Raw genomic sequence first — 18,228 nt, 5'->3', positions numbered from 1 at the left:
GCGCTGATTTGTTTACAAGGAGCCTTTGATTAGTTGAGATATTACATAGAGCATAGAACAGGCCCTTTGGCCCACGATGTTGTGCCGAGGTTTAATCCTAATGTAAAACATAGTAAGTTAACCTACGCACCCTCAACTCACTGCTATCCATGTGCATGTCTAGCAGTCACTTAAATGTCCCCAATGACTCTGCTTCCACCACCACAGCTGGCAACGCATTTCATGCATTCACTACTCTCTGCTTAAAGAACCTTCCTTTGACTTCCCTTCGATACCATTCTCCTAATATCTTCAAACTATGACTCCTCGTACTAGTTAATCCTGCCCTGGGGAAAAGTCTCTGGTTATTGACTCTACCTATTCCACTCATTATCTTGTATACCTCGATCAGGTCTCCTCTCTTCTTCCTTCTCTCCAGAGAGAAAAGTCTGAGCTTATTCAACCTTTTTTCATAAGGCAAGCCCTCCAGTCCATGCCGCATCCTGGTAAACCTTCTTTGCATCTCTCCAAAGCCTCTATCTTTCCTATTGTAGGCGACCAGAACTGGACACAATTAGATTACTTACATTATGGAAACAGGCCCTTCGGCCCAACAAGTCCACACCGACCCGCCAAAGCGCAACCCACCCAGACCTATTCCCCTACATTTACCCCTTCACCTAATACTATGGACAATTTAACATGGCCAATTCATCTAACCTGCACAATTTTGGACTGTGGGAGGAAACTAGAACACCCGAAGGAAACCCACACAGACACTGGGAGTGTGCGAACTCCACACAGTCAGTCGCCTGAGGCGGGAATTGAACCGGGTCTCTGGCGCTGTGAGGCAGCAGTGCTAACCACTGTGCCACCGTGCTGCCCACAATATTCCAAGTGTGGTCTCACCAGGGACTTGTAGAGCTGTAGCAAAACCTCGCGGCTCTCAATCTCGATCCCCCTGTTAATGAAAGCCAAAACACCATATGCTTTCTTAATAACCCTATCCACTTGGGTGGCAACTTTGAAGGATCTATGTACTTGCAACCCAGATTCCTCTGTCCCTCCGCACTGCCAAGAATCCTGTCTTTCATCCTATATTCAGCATTAGAGTTTGACCTTTCAAAATGCATCACTTCGCATCTATCCAGGTTGCGAAGTGATGCATTACCATGGAAAATACACTACTTGGCAGTTAATTGCTAGTTAGCTTCTAAGCTCTGTTTATATTTAAACATGGACTGACTCCTTCAGGCTGATTGACTGATGAACCAAAAATGATCATTGTGGCGGTTTCAACTATAAAAACAATGTGCATTCTCTGCAAAGAACAAGACCCAGTGTTTTAATACCTGTAGCTTCCAGTACGAGCCAGACTGGTGGTCTTAAATTGGTTCTCAGCATAGTGCCTGGCACACTTTGTTTTATTTAACAAATATTGTTGAATCATGAAATCAGAACTGGTGATGGTCACTGGTTTTATTTGTTAAAACATGGGCTGGTTGTATGCAAACAGCAGAAGATATGAAGTTTTTGATGTGATGTATAGTCTTTGAAATGTGCAGCCTAAATATCTAGCATCACATCAGCACTGAACTTTATATATCTCATTACTAATTTGTGATCGACAGAACGTCATCTTGGTTTGTTATCACTTGTCAGCATTTTTCCTAATTCAATATGAAATGTTGATTCTCTTGACTTTGGTCTTGTGAATGTCCTGGTGAGTGCAAAATAAAAAGCTTGATACAATATCTGTTTTTCCAGTTTTATTCACGTTCTGTACTATCAAATGACTGTATCTGTATGAAACATTGGTTAGGTCACAGTTTTGGGCATGTTGGCTTTGTAAGGATGTCAGTGCCATGGAGGGGCTTTTGCAGAGATAATACTGGGTGGATATGCTTTAATCTTGACAATTATTAAAATAATTTTTCTAATGGAATGAAGGAGGTTGAATAAGAACCTGATCAAATGGAAAGGGATTATATATGGATTAATGAAGGAATGTGTTATGGAGTGGTTGGTTAGTTGGCTATTGTGTGGGTATACCAACTTTCTTTTTACATTGATTACTTTTGTTTCTCAAATGATGTAATAGCAATAAATTAAATAGCATTCTTGATTTATGGCTAAGAAAGTAAATTTCACTTCTTTGGTTCTGTGTTCAGAAATGCGAGAGGACAGTTGCCAACCACAGGAATACCTAATAGAAGGAGTCAAGGCACTAATCCCCACACTTAAATGCTGGATTCAGAAAGAGGTACAGTTTTGATAAAAATATCAACTAACTAGACAAATAGGGCAAAATAATGCAGATGTTGGATTTCCAGAAATAAAAACAACAGCTGGGAATACTCAGCAGGTCGAATAGCATCTGCAGACCGAGAAATTGAATGAATGATGAACATATAGAATAGGACTGCAGAACTGGTGGTAAGTTGGTAATCGTTAAGATCTACGAGAGGTACCAAAGAACTGGAAAGTGAATAAAATACTCTTTTTGGTCAAGCAAGGATTCGGGGGAATGCTGAACCACAGGATGTCAGTTTTACATCTTTGGTGGGTAAGGCTTGAAAGACTCCCAAGTAGGGTCAAAAGAAAATTTGAACAATTGAGGATAGAAAACAGCAAGTCAGGTTGGATGCTTTTTCTGACTGGAAGCTGGAAGGCAGTGGTGTTTCCCAGCTCAGACCCAACACTTCCTTGGGTACATATTACTGTTCAAACGTGGAGTAAAATTTCAAAATTTGCCTATGGTACAAAATTTGGAAGTGAGGCTGATGCCCACTGACTCCAACTCAAGGATAAAATAGTAAAATGTACGAGCATGTTGAATTTAACAAAGAAAGTGTAAAGTAATTCACTTCAGAAGGGTTTGGGAGAACCAAAAACATTTAGTTTCATGGTTCTAAAGTATGCAGGGACAACGGGTCATGTTGACTAATAACTCTGTCTGTCCTAGCTCCCTTTTAAAGCTATATGAGCCACTGTTTAAACTGACACCAATATTTATAGTCTGAGAGTTTGGGAAATTATTAGCAGGACTTCTGTAATTTATTCTCTTGCTTCCCTTAATAGCCTTGGATGTGTTTCATCTGGGGGTGGCTCTAATCAACATACTCTCGATTATTCCTGTAAGGGTGGCGCATTCGTTTAAGAACACTTTTAAAATCATCTTTTTGTATATGTTTTGACTATAGGGCTTGATTGACCGCCCATATGAAATCCCAGATCATATCAGACCAGGGCAGCTGATCAAAGAACTCGGCAAGGAAATTCGCTTTGTGGAGGTAAAAGCAGCAACAACTTAAGTTGATCTGTTGGTGCACTAATTGTGATGGTGTGAGTTTTGTTTGTATGACTAGGCAGGAAGGTTCTCTGCAAAGTCTCTTTTTTTGTACACTGATGTAACTTGCCCCTCGAAGCTTCAGGTAACATTGCAATTGAATTATAAGGTCAACCTTGTAAATCATTTCAAATAGTCCCTGATTGTCCTATTTTTGTAGAAGCATCGCTATAGATGAGATTCAAGTTTTGAATTCATAACCAAGTTCACTGAACTTGACTGTAAGAATCATAAGAACAGGCCACTCAACCTGTTGTTCTGCACTGCCATTTAACATGGTCATGACTGATAGACCATTTCATGGTCTTTTACCCATATCCCCCTAATAACCCATTACACCATTGATAATCAAACATTCATCAATTTTGACTTTAAATAAACTCCAAGACTGAGCATTTTTAAAGGTCACCATGTTCATAATAAAGTAAGTCTCTTCATCTTGATCTTAAATGCCATCCCCCTTATTTTTAAATTTATGTCCCCTTGTTCTAAACTCCCCAGTGTGGGGAAACCTCTATCCTGCCTAATTAAGTTTCAATGAGGTACAGCTCCTTTCTTGTACCTTTTTATCTGTCACCTTATTGAATGCCTTCTTGAAATCTAAATACACCACATCTGCAAATTTCCCTTAATCAACTCTGCTTGTTGTATCTTCAAAGAACTGCAGCAAATTTGGCAAACATTAAGCCCCATTTTTAAAAAGCACGTTGACTGTTTGGTTGCTTTAGGCTTTTTAAAATATTATGCCATTTCTTCTTTAATAATGGACTGTAACATTTTCCAGTCAGCAGATGTTGGACTACCTAGTTTTATGCTTTATGTCTTCCTCCATCTTAAATAGAAGTATCATATTAGCAGTTTTCCAATCCATTGGAATTCTTCCAGAATAAGATCATAAGACATACGAGCAAAAGAAAGCCGTTCAATGTTATCATATCTGATCTGATAACTGTCACTCTACTTTCCTGCCTTTTCCCCGTAACGCTCTATTCCTTGACTGATTAAAACTCTGCCTGTCTCAGTCTTGAATGTACTTAATGACCCAGCCTCAACAGTCCTCTGCGGTAACGAATTCCACGGATTCACTATCCTCTGAGAGAAGAAATTCCTGCTCATTTCTGTTTTACGTGTACGACTACTTAATTAGAAATAATGCCCTCTGGCTCAAGACTTTTCCATAAGGGGAAACATACTTTCTTCTTCTAGCCTGTCATGTCCCATAAGAATCTCCTATGTTTCAATAATTTCATGTTTCATTTTTCTAAACTCCAATGAGGTGCAGGTCACATCTAATCAGCCTCTCCTCACAAAATAATCCTTTCATAGCTGTTATCAGCCTAGTGAACCTTCTCTCCAGCGCCAGAATATCTTTCCTTAGGTCGGAGTCCAAAGCAGTTCACAGTAGCCTGACTCATGCCTTGTATAATTTTAGTAAAATCAGCGTACTTTTATTCTCCATTCCCTTTGAAATAAAGGCTAACATTCTGTTTGCCTTCCCCACTACCTGCTAAACTTGGATACTAATTTTTTGTGACTCAAGGACACTCGCATCTCATTGATCTTTAGTTTTCTGCAATCTTTCTGCATTTAAGTAAAATTCTACTCCTCTATTCCTCCTGCCAAAGTGAAAACTCTCCCATTCCTCTTTTTATGTTCTATCTGCCAAATGTTTGCCTATTTGCTTAACCTGTCTGTATCTCTCTGCAGACCCTTGTGACATCCTGGTCACATCCTTCCAACGTATTTTTGTGTTGCCAGTTATGGAACATTTTGTCCTAACAATTCCACTATCTCTGTAAAAATGTCCTTTTAAAACTCTTGAATGCAGGCCATCAGGTCTTAACAACTGCTCTTCCTCCTGAACATTATGAAAGTTCTGCTTAAGTGTCTGTCACTGTGCATTCACTGACTTTCCCCTGGAATTCCTCTGGAATTTTCCAGAGTATAGATGACTACCAACTATAATCAGAGTAGAAATTTATTTGGGTGATCTTTGTGCCTTCACGTTCTCTGTATCGAGATCACTTTTGTATAAAACTTCTGCATTTGTATCTGCAGGAGATGAACACAGGAAATAAACCCATAAAGTCTCAGGGAATCACTGCCACAGTGCCAGCCACACGAGTCACTCAGGACAAAAGTTCCCCCTCCACTATAAGCCCAGGCAAGAGGAAATGTAGGAGGCTGAGAGACCCCTCAAACAGGATACACTCGGACCTGGACATTCTGGAGCTCCACACTCGAGCTGTGTTGAAGAAAATGGAGATGGCTCAGTGGGGTGAGGTGGGTGATGTACAATTCAGCACTTCATCTTTAACATAGTGTAACAAATTTCCCTACTAATGTATCTATGAATGTGTTTCATTAATAGGACAATATGTCTAGCTCCACATTGAGAGTAAAGATCAGCAAATCCTCATCACCATCTTCAGGAGCTGAGAAAGGCCCCAGTGACAATAACTTGCAATTGGTCCTTTCAAAAGGGAGGATTATTAGGTATGTGCCAAGATGTAGAATATTATAAGTATTAAAAGATCTTGCATTGAAAATAGTTCCACTCCTCCATCCATCTTCCTAGTTTGCCACTTCCTGTGGACCTCCAGAAGCATTGGAACCAAGGCACAGCACCTTGAGAGAGCTCTGTGTGTGAGAAGCACAGACAGGCAATTTGGCCTTTTGTTTTATATCTATGCCAGCTCAATTCTTGATCGCTTCACCATAAATTCACCAACTTCTATTATTGTAATGTTGTATTCGACTCTGCTTCAAATCTTTGTCCATAACAGACATGGTGGTCTCCTACCTCAATCACTCTTTGTTGCACATATTCCAAACTACAAAACTGTGTTTAGGAAAGTTCACTTAGCCTCTCTCCCTCGCTCCTTACTTTGTGAAAATTGAAATTCCTTGTCACTGTTAGTCAATTGGCTTCAAAATGCATTGCATTTAAAAGCTCAATTAAATCTCCTCTTGGACTGATCAGTTCTAATATGCCATATCTCATTACCTTCCTGTTTGAATATTGAAAGAGGTTTGAAACACTTTTACCTGTTGCCTGGCCATCCTGCGTCATGCATTGCCTGGCACAGCCAAATTTGTCTGGGCACTGATTTATGTATCCATAAATCTCAAGGGGAAGTCAAATAGCTTAGCAGCAGCATGTCCACGGAACATAACTGCGGGAGCAATGGATCCCATTTTTCCATCTTATGCTATATTTAGGAAATCTTCTCCTTTGCTTCTTTCGACCCCCATAAATGCACTCTGGTGTGTGCATGCACTTTATAGTTCAGAAAATCTTCCCACTCGCTGTTATAACCTGTTGAATTTTTTTTAAACCCTCAGTCATAACAGGGATGAGTTAGAGTTCGATCAATGCAGCACAGACAGTGAAGCTGAAGAAGAGGACCAGTCAGATGACCGGTGTAATAAGCTACATGAAGCAGATAGCTCTGATTGTGAGGACGAGAAATTAGAATCTCAAAATCCATTGAACAGTAAGTCTGTGTACACATCCACTGGACTTGATTAAAGCAGTACCTATGATTATGGCGTTTTTAACCTGCTCATGACACAAAGACATCACTGGCTAGGCTATCATTTATTGTACATCCCTAATTGTCCTGAAAAGGTGGTGGTCAGCTGCCTTCTTGACCTGGAGAGCTCCAGGATTTTGACGCAGCAACAGTGATGGAATAGTGATTATTGTTCCAAGTGGGAATGGTGTGTGGCTTGAAGTGTTACTTAGGTTGTTATTTCATGCATCTTCTGCCCTTCTCAGTTGAAGAGGTTGTTCGTTTGGAGCATTCTGTAGGTGGATGCTTGCTAAGTTACTGTAGTTTATCTTGTTGAGAGTGGATGTGGTGCTAATCAAGCATACTTTGTCCTGGATGGTGTCAGGTATCTTCAGTGTTGTTGAAGCTGCACTTATCCAGGCAGGTGAAGGGTATTCCATCAACTTCTGACATATGATGTGTAGATAATGGACAGCCAAGAAGTACTCACTGCAGAATTCCCAACTTTTGACCTTCTCTAGTCTTTGTTGTATTTATATGGCTGAAACAGTTCAATTTCAAGTCACTCATAACCATGGGGAAGTTGAAAGTGGGAAATTCAGTAATTGTAATGCAATTCAATCTCAAGCTAACATGGTTGGATTGTTTCTTTGTCGAGATGGTCTTTACCTGGCTCTTCATTTAAACATGGATTGTTTCCATATCTGAGGAGTCGTAAATAGAACATAGAAGAATGGGAGGCAACATACCAAACGTGAGTCTCTCTCGTTCCCACAAAATGGTGCTGAACACTGCAATTATCAGTGAACATCCTCGCTTCTGACCTTATGATGGAGGGAAAGTCATTGATAAACAAGATGAAGATGGTTGCACCTCAGACCACTACCCTCAGGAATATGTTGGGTAATGTTCCACATTACTGCGTAGATTCCAGCATTGAGTTGAACTGAAACAACTTGACTAGGGGCATTCTGCTGTCATGAGCTTAGGCAGACCAACGCTAACTAGAATTCTTAGTGGACACTTTGTACCAGAATTTACTAAAGAATAGGATGCTGATAATGAATTGGTAGGAGTGGAAACGGAAAAGATTGTGGGTGAATGGGGTGAAAGTTGATTGAAAAGTTGACAAATGCAGCAAGATCTGGATAATATCCAGAATTGTGCTGATGAGTGGCAAATAACACTCATACCACACAAATGCCAGGCAATGGCCATCTCCAACCAGAAATGACCTTGACTCACTATCAACATCCTGGGGGTTACCATTGACCAGAAACTCAATTGGACTTGCCACATAAACACAGTAGTTACAAGAGCAAGTCAGAAGCTAGGAATAATGCAGCAAGCAACTCTCCCCTGACTTTCCAAACCATCTTTCAGGCACAAGTTAGAAGTGTGTTGGAATACTTCTCTCTTGCCTGGATGGGTGCAACTCCAACAACACTTAAGAAGTTTGACACCATCCAGAACTAGACGGCCTGCTTGATTGGCACCACATCTACCACCTTCAACATTCAATTATTCCACAACCGATGGAGGGGCTGCTGGGTGTGGAGTCGGGAGGGACTGCTGAGTGATGGTGGTTCGGTAGAGCAATTACAGATGAATCATGGAGGAGTGGGAAGTTGTTCCTCTTTATTACACCACTCTGGAATAAAAGTCTTTTTGGTTTTATCAGTGGTCAGGGAAGAAGCTGAGACTGCAAGTGTGGTTGGAAAGGAGACCTGGAGGGCAGAAGTGCAGGAGCCTCAACTTTGCAATTGTCCCAATAGTTTTGATGTTCTTTCATTTTGTCTGGATGAGAGTGAGGTCTGCAGGTTGTTGATCTAAATGATCATTGCACTGTGGTAGAGGAAGCCATTCGAGTAAGGGCAGTAAAAGGGAATGTCGTATTAGTTGAAGACAGTCTTTGTGGTCCATGTAGGTACCACCAACAGGGAAGAACGAGAGAAGCATTTCTGAATAGTCAGTGTAAAGTGAAAAGAAACTAGGAGTAAGCCACTTGGTCCTTCAAGCTTGCTCCTAAAAAAATCAATTTAATGTGATCACGGTTGATCCTCCAGCTCAATACCATATTTCAACTCTCTCCCCTTAACCATTGATGCCTTTAAAATCAAAATAAAGTCTGTCTCTTTCTATAATATATTCAGGGACTTGACCTCCACAACTTTGTGATTAAAGAATTTCATATATTCACTACCCTTTGCTTAAAGAAATCTTTCCTCATCTTAGTTCTAAATGGCCTACCCCTATCATGAGACTGTCCTGGTTCTGGACTCCATTGTCAGGGAGAACTTCTTCGCTGCATCTCGTCTGTCCAGTTGTGTTAGAATTCTATGCATTTCAATCAGATTGCAGGCCCAATTGAACGAAACTCTCCAAGAACAATCCTGCCATTCCTAGAACTAGGCTAGTGAGCCTCCGCTGCATTCCCTTAGGTAGGGAGACCAAACCTGCACACAACCAATCCTGGGGAGTGTTGCTGAACAAAAAGACCTTGGAGTGGAGGTTCACAGTTCTGTGACAGTGAAGTCGCAGGTAGATAAGATAGTGAAGAAGGCGTTTAGTATGCCTTCCTTTATTGGTCAGAGCATTGAATATAGGTGTTGGGAGGTCATGTTGCAGAAGTACAGGACGTTGGTTAGGCTACTGTTTGAATATTGTGTGCAATTCTGGTCTCCCTCCTATCAGAAGGATGTGTGAAACTTGAAAGGGTTTAGAAAAGATGTACAAGGATAGGCTGGGACTCTTTTCTCTGGAGTGTTGGAGGCTGAGGAGTGACCTTTATGGAGGTTTATAAAATCTTGAGAGGCATGGATAGGGTAAATAGATAAAGTCTTTTCCCTGAAATGGTGGGGGTGGGGGTGGGGGTGGGGGATGTCCAGAACTAGGTGTCATACATTTATAGTGAGAGGGGAAAAATTTATAAGGGACATAAGGGTCCCTCTGTTTCACACTGGGGTGGTGTGTTTTTGGAATGAGCTGCCAGAGAAAGTGGTGGAGGTTGGTACAATTAGAACATTTAAATGGCATCTGGATGGGTATATGAATAGGAAGGGTTTATAGGGATATGGCCAAGTGCTGGCAAATGGGACTAGATTAGGTTAGGATATCTGGTTGACATGGACGAGTTGAACCTAAGGGTTTGTCTCCATGCTGTACATCTCTATGGCTCTATAGTTACATGGTTTGGAGGAGCCAGTGTTGAACTGGGGGGGATAAAATTAAACATCTCTCAACACCAGGTTATAGTCTCAGCAGGTTTATTTGGAGACACCAACTTTTGAAGTTTTGCTTCTTCATCAGGTGTTTCACAACCACCTGATGAAGGAGCGCTTCGAAAGCCAGTGCCTCCAAATAAACCTGTTGAACTATAACCTGGTGTTGTGATTTTTAGCTCTAGGTGCAGTCTCATCAAGTCCTTGTATAACTGCAGTAAGGTAGTTCTGAACTCACAACCTGTTGCAATGAAGAGTAAAATACTATTAGCCTTCCTGATTGTTTGCTACATCTGCCTGTTTACTTTGAGTCTGGCATACAAGGGCACCCAGATCCCTTTGTATGTCCACACTTCCCAACATATAACAATTTATATAATACTCTGCCTTTTTGTTTTTCTCACAGAAATGTACAGCTTCACATTTGTCCATGTGTTACTCTATCTACCATGTGCTTGCCCAAATCACTTAGCCTCCTAGTTGCCGCCTCCGACATCTCAATCTTGCCAAGTTTTGTGTCATCAAACTAGGAAATGTTGCATTTGGTTCCCTCATCCAGGTTGTTTATAAAATATTTATTTGTAAAACAGTGATCATTGCAATATCTTAGTAGTCACTGCTTGTTACCCAGAAAAAGACCCATTTATTCTCACTATGCATTCTCTGTCTGTTGACCAATTATCAATTTATGCCAATATATTAACTGCCATCCCATGTGCTTTAACTTTGCCCACTAATGTCTTACAAGGGACCTTATTAAAAGCCTTCCGAAAATTCAACAAATACACATGACAATAAATAAATCAAATTAAATACATCACGTCCATTGGTTTTCCCTATTAGTTACGTTTTCATAAAACTTCAATAGATTTAATAAGCATGATTTGCCTTTCATAAAACCATGGACTTATAACCATAAAACCATATCTCCTGCATCCAAGGAGCAGGAGAGTCGAAGTTTTGATTAAGAGCTCACAGTTGAAACATCAACTCTCCTGCTCCTCGGATGCTGCCTGACCGGCTGTTCTTTTCCAGCACCACAATTTTCAACTTAGATCTCCAGCATCTCCAGTCCTCACTTTCTCCTAGTGACTTTATCCAATCCTGTTCACGGTTTCTCAATGTTTTCTAATCATCCCTTTCATTATAGACTGTAGCATTATCCTAGTCCTGATATTAAACTAACTGGTTTCTCCCTCGCTCTGTAAATAGTGGAGCAGTTCCTACAGATATGAAGGTGGCAGAGTTTGTAGAGTTTTGAAAGATGACCACCAATGCATTGAATATATCCAGGGCCACTTCCTTTTGTGCTCTGTGATGCAAGTCATCAGGCCCTGGTAATTTTGCAGACTTCAAACCCATTATTTCCTTAATTTAATCTTCTTCTTTAATACTGATTTCCTTCATTTCTAAAATTAAATTAGAGAGATTGTTTTAAAAAATTCTCAAGGTCAGGTTCGTAGGAGAGTAGTCTGACACAGAACAAACGACCAAGAGGCGAGTCTGCTAGAATATGGGCATTTTATTCCCCGCAGCGTCGCCACAACCCGGTCTCATGCAACGGGTCTGGCTTATACTCACTCTACATGTTACCGGAACTGGGAGCCGTCAGTTCTCGTAGAGCGGTTGCCAACAACCCACGCTCGGCGGTTAAACGTAACCCCGGAGCAGACTCACCGAACTGGAGACTTTTCCAGCTGATATACTCTTTTCCAGATATAAACATTCATGTGAACAGCAGAGCAAGGCTAAAAAACACATTCCATTCTGGTTACATACAGATAAGAAGATTCACACGGGGAGGTGTGTAATAAGATTCACACGGGACTAAGCAACACCTCCATTCCGGTTAGATTCACACATGTATTGGGACATAATTTTTAACCGTTTCACCACAGAGATGAATGCAGACTTGAAGGCTGATGTGACAGATGTAGGTTCTGGTTCTTGGGGCACTGGCAGTAGTATTAGGGAAAGTGGATCTGTACTGTTGGGGCAGTCTATACCTGAACCCAAGCTATTTTAGTGAGATGTGTACTAGGGAAGTAGAGAGGATTTTGAAGTAAATGGTGGTGATAAGGGATCAAATTGGGAATATCTGGCAAATCAAAGATTGCAGACAAGTTCATTGTAAAATTTAACAATAATTCAACATATAAGGTGGGAGATAATAATAAAATGACAAAAATACAGACTGTCTATCTGAAAGCATGGAATCGGAGCAGGTAGCACCAATAGAAAAAAGTACTATCTGGGAGCTATTGCAGAGACATGGCCACAGGATGACTTAGATTGAGATCTGAATGTTAAGAATACAAGGCATTTAAGAAGGTCAGGAACCTAGGAAAGTTGGAGGGGTGGCTTTGTTAATCAGTGATAGTATTATTACAATACATAGGGATGAGCTAAATTCAGGAAAACAACACCTAGAAGTGGTTAGATAGTGATCAGAAATTGAGGGAAGATCTCCGTTGTTGAAGTGATCAAACTAACCTACATACCCTTCCATGTGCCTATCCAAGAATTGTTTATATGTCCCTAATGTATCTGACTCTACTACCACTGCTGACAATGCATTCCATGTATCCACCACTCTGTGTAAAGAACCTACCTCTGGCATCTCCCCAATTACCTTAAAATTATGCCCCCTCGTGATAGACATTTACACCATGGGAAAAAGTCTCTGGCTATCCAATCTATCTATGCCTCTCAACATCTTGTACACCTCTATCAAGTCACTTCTCACCCTTCTTTGCCCGAATGAGATAAGTCGAAGCGCTCTCAACCTTCCTTCGTAAGACATGTCTTCCAGACCCGGCAGCATCCTGGTAAATCTCCTCTGCACCCTCTCTAAAGCTTCCACATCCTCCTTATAATGAAGCGACCAGAACTGAACACAATATTCCAAGTGTGGTGGTCTTACCAGGGCTGTACAGGGCTGCAGCATAACCTCGCGGCTCTTAAATTTAATCCCCCGCTAATGAAAGCTAACACACCTTTGCCTTCTTAACAACCCTATCATCCTGGGTGGCAACTTTGAGGGATCTATGGATATGGATCCCAAGATCCCTCTGTTCCTCCACACTGCCAAGGATCCTGCCTTTAACCTTGTATTCTGAATTCAAATTCGACCTTCCAAAGTGAATCACTTCACACTTTTCCAAGTTGAACTCCCCCTGCCACTTATCAGTCCAGGTCTACATCCTGTCAATGTCCTATTGTAATCTACAATGGCCCTCCACACTATCCACAACTCCACCAACCTTCCTGTCATCAGCAAACCGACTCTTCCATTTCCTTATCCAAGTCATTTATAAAACTCAGAGAAGAGATCCCAGAACAGATCCCTGTAGAATACCACTGGTCACCAAGCTCCAGGTTGAACACTTTACATCTACCACCACACTCTGTCTTCGATGAGCCAGCCAATTCTGTATCCAGACAGCCAAATTTCCTTGTAACCCATGCCTCCTTACTTTCTGAATGAGTCCACCATGGGGAACCTGATCAAATGCCTTGCTAAAATCCATGTACACCACATCCACTGCTCTACCTTCATCAACATGTTTTGTCACATCCTCAAGTAATTCAATCAGGTTTGTGAGGCATGTCCTACCCCTCACAAAGCCATGCTGATTATCTCTAATCAAACTACGGTTTTCCAAGTATTCATAAATCCTGTCTCTCAGAATCCTTTCTAAAACTAATGCCCACCACTGATCTAAGACTGACTAGTCAGTAATTCCCAGAATTATCTCTGTTCCCTTTGTTGAACAAGGGAATAACATTTGCCATCCTCCAATCATCTAGCCCTACTCCAGTGGACAGTGAGGATGCAAAGATCATTGCCAAAGGCACAGCAATCTCTTCCCTTGCTTCTTGTAGTAACCTAGATTATATCCTATCCGGCACAGGGGATTTATCTATCCTTATGTTTTTCAAAATTTTCAACACGTCCTCCTTCCTAACATCAACCTGTTCTTGCATATTAGTCTGTTTCACGCTGTCATCCGAAATATCAAGGTCCCTCTCCGTAGTGAATACTGGAGCAAAGTATTCATTAAGGACCTTTGCTACATCTCTGACTTCAGGTGCAGGTTCCCTCTACTATCCCTAATTGGCCCAACCCTCACTCTGGCCATCCTTTTGTTCCTCATGTATGTGTAGAATGCTTTAAAGTTTTCCTTAATTCTACCTGCTAAGACTTATTCATGCCCTGATTTAGCTTTCCAAAATCCATTCTTCAGTTCCTTCCTGGGCTACCTTGTAACCCTCAAGTCCTATCTGATCCTTGCCACCTCAACCTTGCGTAAGCTTCCTTCTTCCTCATGACTAGATGTTCCATATCCTTTGTCACCCAAGGTTCTTTCAACCTACCCATTCCTTCCTTGCCTCAGTTCTGGACAGGTTTGTCCCACTATCAACAAGTGCTTCCTAAATAACCATCACATTTCTGTCATACATTTCCCTGAGAGCATCTGTTCCAAATTTAGGCACTCTAGATCATGCCTAATAGCATTGTAATTCCCCTTCCTCCAGTTAAATACTTTCCCATACTGTCTGTTCCTATCTGTCTCCATGAGTATAGGAAAGGTCATGGAGTTGTGATCACTGTCACCGAAATGCTTTCCCAAAGAGAGATCTGACACCAGGCATGGTTGGTTGCGAAGCACTAAGCCAATATGGCCTCCCCTCTAGTCAGCCTATCTACATAATCCATCAGGAACCCTTTCTGGACACACCTGACAAAAACTGCTCAATTCAAGCTATTTGAACTAAGTAGGTTCCAATCAATATTAGGGAAGTTAAAGTCACCCATGACAACAACTCTGTTACTTCTGCACCTTTCTAAAGTCTGCCTCCAGATCTGCTCCTCTGTGTCTGTCGCTAATGGGGGCCTGTAGAAAACTCCCAATAAAGTAACTGCTGCTTTATTGTTTCTGACTTCTACCCATTCTGACTCCCTGTAGACAAACCCTCCTTGATGATTTCCTTTTCTGCAGCTGAGTTACTATCCCTGATTAGCAATGCCACACCTCCACCACCTTTATTTCTCTTCCCCCCCCCCCCCCCCCGACCCCATTCCTTTTGAAACATCTAAACTCCGGAACATCCAACAACCATTCCTACCCCGCGATATCTACGCCCAGTAACAGTAAGCACAGGTAGGATGAGGCATAAAGGAAGAACTAATGATAATGCATGGTAGGAATCATGGGAGATTTTAATTATTTCGTAGGCTGGAATAATTAGATGGGAGAAGTTAACCTAGATGAGGAATATGAAGTTTCTGAGAATAGCATCTATTCGATTCTTCCAGAATGGAGACTATACTAAGATTGATTTAATGATCAAAAAATGAAGGCAATCCTTGTGTTATGGACCAGACCAGACCTATTTTAGACCCTAACTTTTTCTTATTGTAAAGGCAAATGTAAAGTGATGTGTTCTAGATGCAATTCGACTAGTGAAACTACTTGATGTTAAGCAAAATACAATTTACTCAAACATAATATTTCAAATACAAAAGAAAGAAGAACTTAGAATAATTTACCTCTATTGGGGAAACTTAACAGGATAATAGATACAGTTACTAATACTAATTAACTGTTCCAATATAAGAACATTCTGTAAACCCATCCCTTGGCAAAATTCAGAAAGCAAATTTGTCTCTCGGGGTAACTCAAACCCATGAGGAAAGACATCAAGAGAAAATTCAGAGTAGCAGCCGGCAGACCTTTACTGCAGCTTCCAACCCTGTTCAGACTCCTAACAGCAATTGCTTAAAAGTAAACCTGAAAAACTAGAAATCCTGGTCTGCGAGAGCTCGACCACATCTGCTCTGGCTGCGTCTATTGTTCCAACTTTTCAAAAAAAACTTCAAGGCCTCACAAGCTGCTTATTACCACAGACTGCTCACAACCTCTTGTTCAATCTCTTTCTTTAAAAGAAATCAGGACTAAATACACTGGGGCGGCATGATGGCTCAGTGGTTAGCACTGCTGCCTCACAATGCCAGGGACCCAATTCGAGTCCCACCTCGGGTGACTATCTGTGTGGAGTTTGCAATGCTCCCCATGTCTGTGTGAGTTTCCTCCCACAATCCAAAGATGTGCAGGTCAGGTGAATTGGCCATACTAAATTGCCCATAGTGTTAGGTGCATTAGATAGGGGTAAATATAGGGTAGGGGAATGGGGCTGGGTGGGTTACGCTTTGGAGGGTCAGTGTGGACTTGTTGGGCTGAAGGGCCTGTTTCCATACTGTAGGAAATCTAATCTAATCTAAAGGCATAACATTGTTGCATTTGGCAGCAGCAATCATAATGAATTTTAAATTGAGTCTGAGGAAGAGAAGGGTTGGTCCAGTACTATTAATTGGAACTCGAAGCCAGTTATGAAGGCATGAAAAGACAACTAGCTAAAGTGAACCAGCAAATTAGATTAAGGAATAGGTCAATAAAGATGTAGTGGTAGATATTATAGGAAGATATGTCAGAATGAGTATGATTTAGATGTGTTTCAATAAGAAAGGGAAGTTATAAGGGGAGGACCAACCATCCGTGCTTAGTTAAAGAAATTAAAAATAGTATCAAATGTGGGTGGCAGGTCAGAAGATTAAACAGAATATAATAAGTGGATAGTGAGATAGTTAATGCTTTGTTTTAAATCTTCTTCCATTCTCTAGATTTGGAGAATGTTCCACTAGATTGTAAAATAGCAAATGTTTGTTCAAAAATGTATGGAAACTGGAAACTATTGGCCAATTAGTTTAACATCTGTTAGGGACAATTCCAGTTGTTACTAGAAAAAATTTAGCAGAGCACTTAGATAAGTTCAAGAAAATCAGGCACAATCGTTATGATTTTGTGAAAGGGAAATAATGTTTAACCAATTGATTGGAGTGCTTTGAATTAAGTGGAATTGGTGGATCTGTTTTATGTAAATTTCAATAAGGCATGTGATCAGATGCTGCATCCAAGGTTACTGTAGAAAATAAAGCTCATGGTGTAAGGGATAACATTTGCATGAATAGACAATAGCTAGCTATTAGGAAACATACAAATGGCTTATTTTTTGATTGGTAATATTGAACAGTACAGCACAGGAATAGGCCCTTTGGCCCACCATGTCTCTGCCAACCATGATGTTGTTCTAAACTAATCTCATCTGGCTGGACATGCTCTGTACTCTTTTATTTCTTGACTGTTCATGTGTCTGTCTAAATACCTCTTAAACTTTGCTATTGTATCTGTTTCTATCACCTCCCTGGTAGCACACTTCAGACACTTACCACTCTCTGCAGAAAGAACTTGCCTTTAAACCTTTCCCCTCTCACTTAATCCCATGCACCTTAGTATTTGACATTTCCACCCTGGGAAAAGGATTCTGACTACCCACCCTATGCATCCCTCTCATAATTTTATATGCTGTGTCAGGTCACCTCTCAGCCTCCGGCACTCTAGCAGAAACAATCTAAGGTTGTCCAACCTTTTTTTTTTAAATTCGTTCATTGGGCATGGATATCTCTGGCTGGTTATTGCCTGTCCCGAGTTGCTCTTGAAGGTGGTGGTGAGCTGTTGCATTGCACCGCTGCAGTCCTATACTTTCTCTCTCATCTGTATGGCCAAATTCACACTAACCTAAGACCACAAGAGCACTGGAGCAGACATGAGGCCATTCAGCCCATTGAGTCTGCTCCACCATTTGTTAGAAACCAAATTTGCTGATGACGCCACTGTAGTCACTTCTCAAAGATTAACAAGATAGAGTACAGGAAAAAGAGAGCATGGTGTAAAGACAACAATCTCTCCCTCAATGTCAGCAAAACGAAGGAGCTGGTCATCAACTTCAGGAAGCGGAGTGGAAGTGCTGAGGTAGAGGTAGTTGAGAGCTTCAAGTTCCTAAGAGTAAATATCACCAACAATCTGTCCTGGTCCATTCACATTGATGCTACAGTCAAGAAAGCACACCAATGTATCTACTTCCTCAGTAGGCTAAGGAAATTCAGCAAGTCCACTGACTCTCAGTGATCTTTATAGATGGCCATAGGAAGCATTCTGTCTGGATGCATCACACCTTGGTATGGCAACTGCTCTGTCCAAGACTATAAGAAATTACAGAGAGCTGTGAATGCAGCCTTGTCTTTCTTGAAAACTAGCTTTCC

At 41.2% G+C, this 18,228-nt stretch overlaps 1 protein-coding gene across 1 annotated transcript in view; it reads left to right on the top strand.

Annotated features, from left to right (window-relative positions):
- The window catches only part of LOC122563007 (lysine-specific demethylase 7B-like), a 103,473-nt gene that overhangs the window by 35,701 nt on the left and 49,544 nt on the right, over positions 1 to 18,228 (top strand). Inside the window, exons 10-14 of the mRNA XM_043716310.1 lie at positions 2,151 to 2,242; positions 3,183 to 3,272; positions 5,387 to 5,611; positions 5,700 to 5,824; positions 6,674 to 6,825. Of these exons, the coding sequence (XP_043572245.1) occupies positions 2,151 to 2,242; positions 3,183 to 3,272; positions 5,387 to 5,611; positions 5,700 to 5,824; positions 6,674 to 6,825 (684 nt within the window). The remainder of the gene's footprint in view (positions 1 to 2,150; positions 2,243 to 3,182; positions 3,273 to 5,386; positions 5,612 to 5,699; positions 5,825 to 6,673; positions 6,826 to 18,228) is intronic.

Source organism: Chiloscyllium plagiosum, chromosome 26 (assembly GCF_004010195.1).
Source record: "Chiloscyllium plagiosum isolate BGI_BamShark_2017 chromosome 26, ASM401019v2, whole genome shotgun sequence".
Lineage (NCBI taxonomy): Eukaryota > Metazoa > Chordata > Chondrichthyes > Orectolobiformes > Hemiscylliidae > Chiloscyllium > Chiloscyllium plagiosum.
The sequence above is the reverse complement of the archived record's forward strand: the minus strand, read 5'-3'. Positions and strand labels throughout refer to the sequence as shown.